This window comes from Ipomoea triloba, chromosome 15 (genome assembly GCF_003576645.1).
Source record: "Ipomoea triloba cultivar NCNSP0323 chromosome 15, ASM357664v1".
In the NCBI taxonomy this organism is placed as follows: domain Eukaryota; kingdom Viridiplantae; phylum Streptophyta; class Magnoliopsida; order Solanales; family Convolvulaceae; genus Ipomoea; species Ipomoea triloba.
In genome coordinates, this window is record NC_044930.1 from 26000448 (window position 1) to 26014589 (window position 14142).

The 14142-nt window shown below is 36.3% G+C and overlaps 2 protein-coding genes across 17 annotated transcripts; both read left to right on the forward strand.

Moving 5' to 3' along the window:
- The first annotated feature begins 718 nt into the window (after positions 1–718).
- On the forward strand, positions 719–5876 carry LOC116006042 (syntaxin-32-like). Its single transcript, XM_031246291.1, has 5 exons — positions 719–1247; positions 2682–2926; positions 3111–3286; positions 3883–4092; positions 5541–5876. Exons 1-5 carry the CDS (start codon positions 992–994, stop codon positions 5698–5700), a joined length of 1047 nt encoding a protein of 348 aa, XP_031102151.1. The 5' UTR covers positions 719–991; the 3' UTR covers positions 5701–5876.
- Positions 5877–8337: 2461 nt separating this feature from the next.
- LOC116006045 (EG45-like domain containing protein 2) lies at positions 8338–13192 on the forward strand. 16 transcript variants are annotated; one of them, XR_004095027.1, is made up of 8 exons: positions 8338–8726; positions 8829–8897; positions 8983–9200; positions 9886–10084; positions 10188–10264; positions 11442–11745; positions 12230–12263; positions 12744–13192. XR_004095027.1 is itself a non-coding variant. In XM_031246299.1 (6 exons), the coding sequence occupies exons 2-5, from the start codon at positions 10080–10082 to the stop codon at positions 12234–12236; spliced, it is 393 nt and encodes a 130-aa protein (XP_031102159.1). In that variant the 5' UTR covers positions 8736–9200; positions 9886–10079; the 3' UTR covers positions 12237–12263; positions 12744–13192. The 16 variants fall into 16 exon arrangements, 5 of the variants coding, with proteins under 5 accessions (XP_031102159.1, XP_031102160.1, XP_031102157.1 ...); XR_004095030.1 differs by having other exon boundaries at positions 9057–9200; XR_004095026.1 differs by having other exon boundaries at positions 8829–9200.
- Positions 13193–14142: the final 950 nt, after the last annotated feature.

The following is a 14142-nucleotide window of genomic DNA, read 5'->3' on the forward strand; positions in this document are numbered from 1 at the left end:
ATGAATACTAGAATATGATAAAGTTAAAATAAAGGAAAGTGTTCCTAGTGGGGTTTGAACCCATGACTAATGTGGATTGAGGCAAGGTGATCATTTGTCTCCTTACCTTTTATTTTATGTGCAGATGGACGGTCTCATTTAGTTACTGGGGCTGCTAGAACAAGAAGGATTACCCCGAGTGTGGTCGCGAGAGGGGCTCTTGGGGTATCGCACTTGTTCTTCGCCGATGACAGTATACTCTTTTTTAAAGCCACATTATCTTAAGGTGAGACGGTGAAAGGCTGTCTTCTTGATTCGGTGAAAGGCTGTCTTCTTGATTATGAGCGCATGTCTGACCAATCAGTTAATTTTGAAAGTCAACCATTCTGTTTAGTTTCATCACGGAGGAAGGTATTAAAAATGCAGTTTCAGTGGTCTTTAATGTAACCTAGACTGATATTAGTGGTGTAAATGTTGCTCATCAATTTTCAAAATCATATATATATTAACCCTCCCAAGTGTAAATGTTACCCTCAATTTTAAAAATGGTACATATATTGCCCCTCCCGTACGGTACGAGAGGGGCAATATATGTACCGTTTTGAAAATTGAGGAGCAACATTTACACCATTAATCATTCAATAATGACATTGATAATTGACGTATTATAGAGGACATAAATTACAATTTTCCTTAATTTGAAATGTGCATTCATGTGGATTTGCTTGTGGGTCCAACGCTATTACCTTCCTCTTCATCCTTCAATTCCGATCCCCAGATCCACACTTCATTGATCTTCTACTCCAATAGCCCCCGCTATACACCGTCAAGTTTCACGGTGAGCTTGAATTCGACGTCCAGAAACGGAACTTGCGGCGTTTAGCTGAGCATCGATTTCTCATTTGTGTGTCCGAAAGTCGAAACTGTATTCCGCGGTTCTTAGCAGTGCATTCGAAATTGGAGGTTCTTTGAGAGCAATCTAGAGGGGTTAGGGACTGGAAATTTGAGGAAAATGATGATTAAAGCTGCGAGCACGTCGATTCGGGATCGGACAAATGAGTTTCAGAACATAGCGGAGAGGCTGAAGAAGTCATCTTCGTCGACGCAGAATGGACCGACTAGCGCTGCTAGCAGCAGTAGTAGTGCGTCTAGGTCGGCGGAGGACCGGAGATCAATGGTCGCTTTGCAGTCGGAGTTCAATAAAAGGGCGTCAAAAGTTGGGTTCGGGATACACCAGACGTCGCAGAAGCTTGCAAAACTAGCAAAATGTAAGTGACATTAACCATAATCTGGATTATCTTAGTATTTTTTAGAGTATATGTACGCGAAATGTGTAGTTAGTGATATTTATCCCAATTATTTTCGTTTTTGATCAACATAGTGAGTTCTGAATACCTTTCATAAATTCAACGAAGAATAATACAATAATCAGAATTCAGTTACAACTACAATCTGCTACATGATTATGGACCAAAGATATTAAGAACTTGGGGCAATTTTGATCATGAACAGGAGCTCAATATTTAGCATATAGGGTTCCAACTTTCTAGCTACTTAACATGCCTCTAATTAGTTTCTTTTATCCTCAATCAATGCTACCTCCACCTGCAAATCTGTCTTCCTCTTCAAGCAGCCTACATATGGTTCTCCAATGTCTATCTCAAGAATGTCATCTATTCTTCCAGCCTGGTCCGAACACTTAGCCCTGTTGAAGTCACATAAAGATCCATATATGTGGGATATTTTAATTGTTAAATGCATGGCAGCTGCCAAGAGTCCATGGCCCGAACTATCCTTAATCACTTCTCCTAACCCAGTTGTATTTCCTCCTTTGGGATGGATGGCTGCCACATTTGCTTTGATTTTCCTTTCCATCAGTAGAGTCCAATGATGGTTCTCCCTCTCAATAGAGTCACCTGGAGAGTTCACTTCATTGAACTCATGAAACATCTTCAGTGCAAAGAAAGCTAATTCTGTTGATGCTCTTTTCATGCAATTTATCATTTCTGCAGTTTCATAACAGCCATCAAGAGTACGCAAACCTGCAAGCTGCTTCTTCTCCGTATACTTTCAAGTTTCAACTGGGTTCTTAATCCAAAACTCCACGCCAATTACATTAAAAAACCACCTATCAATTTCAATACAAAGTAGTGCCCACAGCTGGAAAGAAATAGGGCAATTGTGCAGCACATGTATGATTGGTTCCCTTCAAAGACAATATTTCTGAATTCTGTCTGTCAAAGGACTGGTTGATTTCAATTTTTGATGGTGCATTTGCCTGGGTTATAATTGATCCAGTAGATAACCAACCCTCGTTATTCAATGTACAGTGAAATGTCTTAAAAACATAGTTCATACCCCTCAGTATAAATAGGGGCAAAACTATCCCCCTCAGTTCAGGACTTCAGGTTATACCTATTGTCCTTAGACACCATTTTATTTTACTTTTATACTTTTCCTACAATTTTATATTATTCATTTCCCATTGTCTTCTTGATTATAACTATTTCCAGCTTTAGACTATGAAGAATGATTGACATAGTGCATTTGGTTTCTATTGTTATTCAGGGATAGATCTGCCCCTATTTACACCAAGGGAGATTGATACTATGTTGAGTGACAGTTTATGTCTTGATAAAATTTAAATTCATAGTTCTACTGGTGTCTTTGACTTAATAAGGTACCTTGGTGTTACTTTGCAGTGGCAAAAAGAACCTCTGTTTTTGATGATCCGACTTCAGAAATTCAAGAACTGACTGCTGTTATCAAACAAGATATTACTGCATTGAACTCTGCTGTTGTTGATCTTCAGCTTCATTCTAACTCTGGTAATGAAAGTGGTAACAGGGACACCACTAGTCATTCAACTACAGTTGTAGATGACTTGAAGAACCGCTTGATGAGCACCACAAAGGAGTTTAAGGATGTTCTAACCATGCGAACAGAGGCAAGAACTGGGTCTTTCTTTGAGTTTATTGATTAGGCTTTCTCTGATTTGAAACCATTTATCTTGAGGAGCAATTGCACTAAACTTCAATTCGTTCTTTTAGTGAATTGTAAACTAATGTTTCTTAAGTGCCATTACCATTTGTTTAATAATCTTCATTCTTTCCCTGGATTTTTTTTTACAGAATTTGAAAGTCCACGAAAATAGAAGACAGTTGTTTTCTTCCTCCACTTCCAAGGATTCCTCAAGTCCATTTGTCCGTCAGCGTCCATTAGGTTCAAGATCTGCTGCTAGTAGCTCAGCTGCCCCTCCACCTCCTTGGGCTAATGCATCAAAATCTTCTTCTCAGTTATTTCCAAGGTAAAAGTTTAATGTTTTTATTTTATTGATAGTAGGATCTTAGTAAACCCTTCTAGCTCTAAATAATTATCAATTTCCATTATTTCAAATCAATTTGTTCTATGTTTTGCAGGAGAGGTTTAACCTATGGAATTTTATTTTTACCAATCCAATACTATCTTTCTCAAATCGGATGTGCCCTGACATAGCTTATTTGTTTTAGTAGTGTCATGTAGCACTGCAGCCTATAATGGTATCTAGCATTTGGTCTGGGTCTCTTATGTTCTATGGAGTATTTCTTAGGCAAATCCTCTAGCTTTCATCATTGTTTAGTTATTCTTTCTTCAGAATTACTCTTCTCTTGAAACCTATAGTATTTTATTATTCATCATTCTACTGAATGGGTTTTCACATTTTTCTCTTATTTTTATTTTAATCTTTTTGTTCCTTGTCGATCTTCTTGTAACTGTTTCAAAAAATTCTAAGAAATGGATTGAGATGATTCAATAGATTTCTGTGTGATCCCTTATTCATATAAAATCAGTTTTTTCAATGAGAAGTTCCAAATATAGCAATTCATTTTTCAAAATGAATCAAAATTTTGTTATCTCTAATAGGAAGCAAGCAGATAGCGACACTCAACCATTACTACAGCAGCAGCAGCAGCAACAACAACAACAACAACAACAAATGGTTCCCTTGCAAGACAGCTACATGCAGAGTAGAGCTGAAGCTCTACAAAATGTGGAGGCTACAATACATGAACTTGGCAGTATTTTTAATCAGCTGGCCACCTTGGTTTCTCAGCAAGGAGAGATAGCAATCAGGTGCACATTCATATATTTTGAATTTATAATATTTATGGGAGATGTCATGTATCCAAGGATATGTAAACATTGTGGAGAGTCTATACTGTTTCCTACTCCTTGATACAAACCACCTGTGCTTAATGTTCTCTGAAAGTAGGCTTCGTAGACCAACAGTTTTTTATTTAGTTTATCTGACAAATTTTGAGAAAATGATTGAATCCCTCATCTTTGATGATTTTTCCTATAAATAATGATTGCTGTACAACCTATTTTAGACAAGAGAATATTTACACTGATTACACTAATTATTGCTATTCTACTTTAGGTAAGAATATATACAGCTAATACACAAATTATGACAAGAGAGATCTTCAAATCAAGTATGATCAGAAAATAGTTCTTTCTGATCTGAATATTTCTGCCTTATGATCAGAAAATATTTCTTTCTGAATTCTGATTTGATGCCTTTGATATTATCCACAAACCCAATCAATAGTTTTTGTCTTTAGTGTTGGAAGAAATTTGGTGGTGGTGGGGTGGGGTGATGAGAGGACCCCTACAAGTTTATCAATTCGTAGCCAGTTGAACAATCAGTGCATCATACAACTAGGCTTACTGAGTTGGTTCACCTCATGCTGATGTCAATGTGCTAAACATGCATTTTAATTTCAAATGAACTTGTAATTAAATGCAAATAGACATCAAATTCAATACAAAAGAATAACTGTCATGTTTCTTTTAATTTCCCTTCATCTTCTTGTGTAATGTGTACAAATGAACATGTGGTGCAATCAAATTGAATATGAAGTTCATTTATAATGAACGCCTTTGCTGATGTTATCCACCATATCATAAGGGTGTGCAATGGAATTTAAGCCCCTGAGTGCATGATAAATTTTACCAAGTTAAAGGGCACTGTGTAATCAAGTGATTACAGTTTAGCCTAGGTCAATGGTCTAACGTACACTACACATCAAGGCTCTTTGATTTTTGATTGAGCCTTTAAACTTTGCCTTAGCTTGTGAACTTGGTAGCTGAGTTGGAGTAGAGATACAAGTTATACATGAGTACACTAAACTAACATAATTGTAAATGTGAATTGTGAATAAATTAGAAACAGAATTACATACGTAGGTAAAGTAGAGAAGTAGAAAAGATAATCCCTCTTAAGTTTTCACCTCTAGCATCTAGCTTGTTGGATAGTTGATGGTTAAAGACTCCTTAAGGATGTTCTGAGTGACAATCTTGTTCCTATGGTTAATGACATGCTGTCATTATATTAGGCTCGAGGAAGCACAATAAAGAATTCACTTTGCTTCTGTTGTGACCATTAAGATTTTATGGATGGATTACAGTATTGGATTGGTTGAAGTGATTTTTGAATATACTGCAGTTTTAAGTCTGTTTTTTGGTGGTGAAAAAATTGTGTTTGAAACAAAATTGAAACAGTTTGATGTTGGTTGCAGGATTGATGAAAATATGGAGGATACACTTGCAAATGTGGAAGGGGCACAAGGGGCGTTGCTCAAGTATCTTAACAGCATCTCATCTAATAGGTGGTTGATGATTAAGATATTCTTTGTATTGATTTTCTTCCTCATGATTTTTCTATTTTTTGTGGCATAGTAAAATATATGCCTACTCTAGAATGTCAACTTTGTTTGGGGTACTTTAATTTCACCCCCGGGCATGCCCTAGCCACATTAGACGTCGAACCTCATTTTGGGGTGTTATAATGAATCATGCGTTGTAATTTTCTCCTCTATTGATAATCTTAAGAAATAAGAATTAGTATCCATGCATAATGCATTGTGAAACAATCATGAAACAATCATTATACTGTTTCACAATTATACTCTGGACCATGGTTGACGGATTTTTTTTTTTTTTTTTTTTTATAATATGGAGGGGGAAACCCAAGTTACACAACGTTTTAGACATGGTTGACGGATATATTCATGTTGAATTTTGGTATATTAAAAATTTATTTTTATTGTGTTTTAGCGCAAATTATATTGTGGACCATGATCATGGCTGATACTGCAGTTGTGTTGAAAAGATAGTGCAGTTGTGTTGAAAGGAAAGTGCAGTTGCGCGGAACAGAGGTCGTTCATCCGTTTAAAACAACTGCAGTATCCGTTCATCACAACTGCAGTTTCAGACGGATAACACGACCTCTGTTCTGCGCAACTGCAGTTCATTTTCAACACAATTGCAGTATCAGTTCAACACAACTGCAGTATCAGTCATGATCCATGGTCCACAATGCATTGTGGACCATGGTCCACAGCATAAGAACTGGTATTTTAAAGCTTTACTTACTGTTTGGAAAGATAGTGCAGTTGTGTTGAAAGGAAAGTCCACAATGCATTGTGGACCATGGTCCACAGCATAAGAACTGGTATTTTAAAGCTTTACTTACTGTTTGGAAAGATACTGCAGTTGTGTTGAAAGGAAAGTGCAGTTGCGCGGAACAGAGGTCGTTTATCCGTTTAAAACAACTGCAGTATCCGTTCATCACAACTGCAGTTTCAGACGGATGACACGACCTCTGTTCTGCGCAACTGCAGTTCATTTTCAACACAATTGCAGTATCAGTTCAACACAACTGCAGTATTAGTCATGATCCATNGTGTTTGAAACAAAATTGAAACAGTTTGATGTTGGTTGCAGGATTGATGAAAATATGGAGGATACACTTGCAAATGTGGAAGGGGCACAAGGGGCGTTGCTCAAGTATCTTAACAGCATCTCATCTAATAGGTGGTTGATGATTAAGATATTCTTTGTATTGATTTTCTTCCTCATGATTTTTCTATTTTTTGTGGCATAGTAAAATATATGCCTACTCTAGAATGTCAACTTTGTTTGGGGTACTTTAATTTCACCCCCGGGCATGCCCTAGCCACATTAGACGTCGAACCTCATTTTGGGGTGTTATAATGAATCATGCGTTGTAATTTTCTCCTCTATTGATAATCTTAAGAAATAAGAATTAGTATCCATGCATAATGCATTGTGAAACAATCATGAAACAATCATTATACTGTTTCACAATTATACTCTGGACCATGGTTGACGGATTTTTTTTTTTTTTTTTTTTATATAATATGGAGGGGGAAACCCAAGTTACACAACGTTTTAGACATGGTTGACGGATATATTCATGTTGAATTTTGGTATATTAAAAATTTATTTTTATTGTGTTTTAGCGCAAATTATATTGTGGACCATGATCATGGCTGATACTGCAGTTGTGTTGAAAAGATAGTGCAGTTGTGTTGAAAGGAAAGTGCAGTTGCGCGGAACAGAGGTCGTTCATCCGTTTAAAACAACTGCAGTATCCGTTCATCACAACTGCAGTTTCAGACGGATAACACGACCTCTGTTCTGCGCAACTGCAGTTCATTTTCAACACAATTGCAGTATCAGTTCAACACAACTGCAGTATCAGTCATGATCCATGGTCCACAATGCATTGTGGACCATGGTCCACAGCATAAGAACTGGTATTTTAAAGCTTTACTTACTGTTTGGAAAGATAGTGCAGTTGTGTTGAAAGGAAAGTCCACAATGCATTGTGGACCATGGTCCACAGCATAAGAACTGGTATTTTAAAGCTTTACTTACTGTTTGGAAAGATACTGCAGTTGTGTTGAAAGGAAAGTGCAGTTGCGCGGAACAGAGGTCGTTTATCCGTTTAAAACAACTGCAGTATCCGTTCATCACAACTGCAGTTTCAGACGGATGACACGACCTCTGTTCTGCGCAACTGCAGTTCATTTTCAACACAATTGCAGTATCAGTTCAACACAACTGCAGTATTAGTCATGATCCATAGTCCACAGCATAAGAACTGGTATTTTAAAGCTTTACTTACTGTTTTGAATAATTGGGCCACCGGTGTTAGAAGACATGAAAGGAGACCATTTACTTTTAAGGAATAATTGGACCACCGCTGTATGAAAGGAGAATTAGGGTATTCTAGCTAGGCTTTTGTTGTTGGGCAAATTATGCTATGGATTCGGTTCATCTTACAAGGTGGATCAGAGTTTATATTCACAAATTTAGAGTTTTATGTTCATAATTTTAAAATTTTATATTCACAATTTTATACTATTGAACATGAAATTGTGAACGTAGAGTTATAAAATTGTGAACATGAAATTATGAACAGATTAATGTGGACCCGGGTCCATTGCATAACAACGGATATTTTTGTGCCCGCCGACGCAGGCAAATCTCGCTACCTTTCCCCTTGAACCCTAGTTGTGCAGCTCCCAGTTGATCTTATCTTTTCTTCCCTTTCAAGTTATTGTTAAATCGTGGAGTTAGTCCTCTGCCTGGTTACCTGGTAGATTGATGTGTAATGAGACGAGGCTTACGCGCTGGGAAGGGGAATGGGTGCTACCCCTGGCGTCTGGGAACAATATGTACTGCGTTTGGGAAGCGCTCACGCCGTGGAGGTGCAGTGGTCAAAGGGGTTTGGCAGTGACGGACTATTCACAACTGAAGTGATCAAATCTTAAGGAGTCCAGCTGTGCGGATGGAGAGAAGCTGGGAATGGAGGTTAGGGTTGCACAGTCTAGGCGCCTCCTTTCACAGTCTAGGAAGTCAGAGCTGGTAACCCTCGAACAAGGAGGGTCTGCGAAGTTTAGTGTTGCTTCTGATCTGTTTAGTCTTTTTGTGATTAAAAACAATGGTCCATTTAGGTATTCTATGTGTGAATAATCTCCATTTCCTTCATGGTTCAGGTTTGCTAATCTCGACCTTCACAACTCATGGAAGACTAAGAGCATTCTTGAGCACCCAAACAAAACAAGGTGTTTTTCTTCAATTTTTTTTGTTTTTTATATATATATATATGCAGGAGAGAGAAAGAGATTGTGAAATGGCTTTATGGCATAGGATGAAGGAGAGAAAAAGAAGGCTGAAGAAAAAGCCTCTTACGAATTAGTATTCGCTTTTGCTCAATTTTGAAGGCAAACTTGTTTACTCGGGAGAGGAAAAAATGAATTCATTGCAACAAATTCATTTTGGCACAGTTGGCGAAAAAAAAAAAGAGAGCGGCCATCGGGGAGCGGCTGCTGAGTCACTGATTAAGAGGAATAGAAGAGGATTATAGGGTTGTTTTTCCATTTCTCAATTTCTCTAGTTTTCTTTTTCATTTTTCTTTTCTTCTAATTTTTTCCTATATAACATTTGTACATTTTACAAAATAATAATAATAATAAAAATAATAAAGATAATAACAATAATGATAATAAATGTCTTTCCATTTTTTTCATTTGGAAAAGTTTGCTTGTTAGTTCTCCAAAATTCTTAAAAAGAATGGAGAATGGAGATGAATTAAGAATTTGGAGGAGTAAATTTAGTAGATAAAATTTTTATTTTCTCTACCTCTCTAATTTCTTTTTTTTTTTTAAATAAAAATTGTCTACTTTTTCACTTTGATAAACAACCCTTCCGCTTTCTCGTTCTCACTCCCCAGTTCATGCGCCCATTCATTTTTTTATGAACTTTATGCCCACAAAAAATGTCAATAATTCCACCACAAGAGAGGTGCTACTGCTACACGAGAGTTATAGTTTTTTCTCTTTATTTTGTACTTTGCTTATAATTATAATAATATATTTGTATATTTCTCCGTAATATTAATTAATTTCTTTAACCTAGAATTCATAAGTACACATATATATTTTTGGAGTTTTACTACATTTATTTTTTTTTTATTTCTACTTCATTTAGTGACAAAAATAATACGGAGTAACTTAGGAGTAAAAGTGGTACTTTTCATATATTTGTATGCAGGTAACATTCGTGTGTCGACAATCAATGTTCCACGTTCATTTTGAGAGTTTTAATAGAATGCAGGTAAGAATTACGGAGCACCACGTCATCATATCATCATCAATGTCCGGGACCTGGCACCACCTTAGTCCGTTAGTGGGAGCAAAAGAACACACATACTGACATACATAAGATTTGGGAATTCTTATTTCTTAATGTGGTATCACACCGGAATCCTTTCATAAATACCTGATTTGAAGCATCTTCAACTTACGTATTATAATGGAACTCTTGAAATTCCGCACTTTCTTACTTCTCTGCAGTCTGATACTCATTGCTTCCCCTTCTCCTGCCTCAGGCGATTTGGGAGCGACAAGCTACTACGGTCCGCCATACTTTCGTAAGTGCAGTTGGTACCCTTTTTTTTCTTTCGCATTTCTAAATATTAGATTAGATTAGATTAGATTAGATTAGATTAGATGAACATCATTTTATAATGATTAATGGACCTGGATTAAGCAAAAATAAGAATCAGATTGGGTAAGGGAAGAAGAGATTGGGTAGAACAAATAGGGAAGGAGAAGAAGAGGGTATTGATCAGTTCTTCAGTTAGGTAAGGGTGTGCTTGAACCCACCACCACTGTTTAAGGGCTGCAAAATCCTCTATCAGGACATTGCACTCTCCCCAAATCTCCTAAAAATGGCCTCAGCGAAGTGATGCCACTGAAACCCTTCTCTTAGTTCACTCACACACCCCTCAAAACAGCAAATTCATAATCTCATGCCTATAAATATGAGTCAGCATGAAGAATCTCTCACTATCTAACAGTTCAATTCCTAGGATGCTCATAGTCAAATGGGGGAAACTTAGCTTTATACCTTTGAGTGATATTACTCTGTGTGCTTCCTCTCCTGGGAGCCCATTCCACCTCCGGCCTTTCTTGTTGCCTCGTAGTTCATGTTCATCCTGCTCCTGGGTGGTTGGGGCTTTGTCTGCCCTCCTTCCCAGCATCAAGCTGGGTTAGCCAGGAATTTGCCTTTGGACTGAGGACTGCCAAGGTGAGTTTTCCATGATCGGAGGTGTCGGCTTGTTGAGCCTGAGGAGTTGGAGCAGCTCCTCTCGCATACTGCCAAACTGAGTGGATAAACTCCCAACTTGTGTGGTTAGGTTGCCGATTGAATCCTGTGTAGCTTGAATTTTACTGTTGAGCTCTAACACAGTAGCCTCCAATTTCCTAATACGCTCCTCCATAATTGAGGGCTCTGAGACCATCTATAATGGACCTGGGATTAAGCAGAAATAAGAAACGTATTGGGTTGGGTAAGGGAAGAAGAGACTGGGGAGAACAGCAAGGAAGAAAATACGGACGACGAAGAGGGTATAAGCAAAATTAAGTTCCATTCATTTAAAATCTACATGCCTCAAACAAAGACTCTAGCCCCTATTGACATAAGGAAATACGAGGAAAATAACAGTTATAACAGCCTAGCATAATATAATAATTGAATTACAATATCAGCTCTTTTATTTCTAGAATTTGTTGCAGTGTATACATTTTTATTATCTGGTTACACAGACACGGCATGTTACGGCGACGACATCTCCCAGTTCCCGCCGAACATGCTTTTTGCCGCGGCGGGCGAGGAGATTTGGATCAACGGCATGGCGTGTGGTCGTATTTACTGGGTGAAGTGTATAAGTTCTAATTTCCCGAACACAGCATGTGCACAAGGCCAGATGATTGAAGTTGTAATTGTTGATCGGGCACAAACCTCTGTTTCTCGTCCTGCCTGGTCAGGAACCACTATGGTTCTTTCCGTCCCTGCTTTTACTGCAATTGCTGGTACCCCTGTTCCATGGGTAGAAATTGAATATAAACAGTAAGTGAAGTACTACTGCTTTCGCTTCATTCGCTTCATTATTATTTCAATCATTCAGATTACACTTGACCCCTTTGCTAAATTAATTACTGTCTTACAAGGATTGACTTATGGATGAATATTACATTACATTATTATGATTAAGCGATTCAAAACTGTTTGAATGTGAGAATGTTAATGTTATACTGGATAACTTTGTTTGGGTGCCGAGGACCTTGTGGTCTAGTGGCACCAAGTTGTTCTCCCATATCAATAGGTTTAGAAGGTAGTTATGGATAGATATTGCATTGTAACAGAGTCAATAATACTCGAGTCAGTAGTACTAAAAAAAATCACTTTGTTTGGGTTAAGTTAGGTAATTATCTCGTCCCGTAACATGGGAGGTAATGTGATTGCATCCATTTTCTTAAATATTCTTACATTACTTTTCAATTTTCTCCTTATGAACTGCCCTTTTGTATGCTAAAGCATCCACATTTGTCAGGAAATGATCAAATTAAGGAGGGAGTTTGATTCGGGTAAGTGTTTAATTTGTGTACTTAGCCATTTGTAATGTAATAGTTTTTGACATGATCATGTACTCTGTTATAAAGTGTGATTTTTTATTTGAAATATTAAATCAAAGAAGAATGTTTGAGCGATATTATTTTGTGTGACTTACTTTTAAAAGATATATGATGAATATTTTGTTAATGAGTATATATATGTGCTGTTGACTTGATACATTCTCATTGGTTGACAGATTGATTGAAAGATCATGGCTTTGGTATAAACAGTGGCATACTAAACTATGAGCTACATATATATATATGGTTGATATCCTTTGAAACATGATTTAGTTGTCGAGTCCAAAGTATCTATGTGTGTAATACTATGTATGTACTATGCTATCTAAATATTAAGGAGTATTATGGTTTTTCAATGCTTGGTTTAGGAGAAAGTGTGTTATTTTACTTATTGGGTTGTTCAACTCGCACTTTTAATGTTTTAATTTACAGATGAGTACTACTTGTGAGACCGTTTCAGCTTTTGAGTATCGAAGATTGTCCAATTTTGGATGGCTTGATTTGGTTTTGAGGCCTTAAAACAGTTCTTCTAAGTTATTCTTGTGGTTTGTTCAGGTGTATCAACATTTAAGATATGCAGATGGGTTTTTTTTCCCTTATTAAGGTTGCCATCATTACAGGCGGATAATTAGCTTTTTGATTGTAATTTTTTAAAGTTTAAAAACTTAATTGCAACAAGTGGCACGAAATTGCTTTCCCAAATGGGAGGTCATGGGTTCGAGCTTCAGTGGGTGGCATTGACTCTTTGTGTTTCAGTAGGTTGAGAAAGTAGTTATAAACAAATACTACATTGTAACATAGTCAGTAGTATTAAAAAAAACTTAATTGCTTTTTCATGTATTAGTATGATGAAAGACTTTTTTGATTCTGTTCTCCTTTAATATGTTTTAATTTGTCTCACAAGGCTGGTTTATGAGAATGTCAATCATTATTGCATGAACTATAGTCTACCTGTGTGAATTATAAATAAAAAGTACATTTTTAATATACTAAAACTATATTATTTTTTTTTACATAAAATACATTATTTTAGAGTATATTATTTAAATATTGAAAGTACATTATTTTATATATAGTGCATCCCAGATTGACATTTGCCTTGAGAAAGACAAATTATATCATGGTCTTGGTTTCATATTGTAGCATACTATATGTCTATTAATAGTTTTATCGTTTAGATCTTTTTTGTGTGCAAATTATACTAGGAATCATGATTTACATTACAATGTGGATCAGTGACAAATACTAAAAATAAATTTTATGTCAGTAATTCACTTTACAAAGTGAATTATGGTCAATGATGGTTTGCGGTGACACTTGTATATAAATTTACATGGTCCCAGTTTGACAAATTATACTACGGACCAGAGTCTATCTTGCATTATAGATTTTGGTTCAAAAATAATCTTTAAATTTTGTATCTGTAGTTGACATATTCTATACTTGTAGTTGATAATTTTTGTACCTATAACTAGCATATTATGTGTCAACAATTATCAAGTTATTTGTTTACATGTACAGAATGTGTTAACTGAAGATACAAAATTTTTGTATCAGGGCTCACAATCTAATATGAACCCTAGTCCATGGTATAACAATGGTTATTCGCAGGTCCATGTTCACAATTTTAGTACTTTATGTTCATAATTTTAGTACTCTATGTTTACAGTTTTTGAACTTTATGTTCGCAATTTTTTAACTCTATATTCATAATTTTTTAACTTTATATTCACAATTTCAAAACTCTATGTTCGCAAACTCTATATTCTATAGTATAACACAATTTTTGAATCTATATAACAAAAATGTGAACATAAAGTTCAAGAATTGT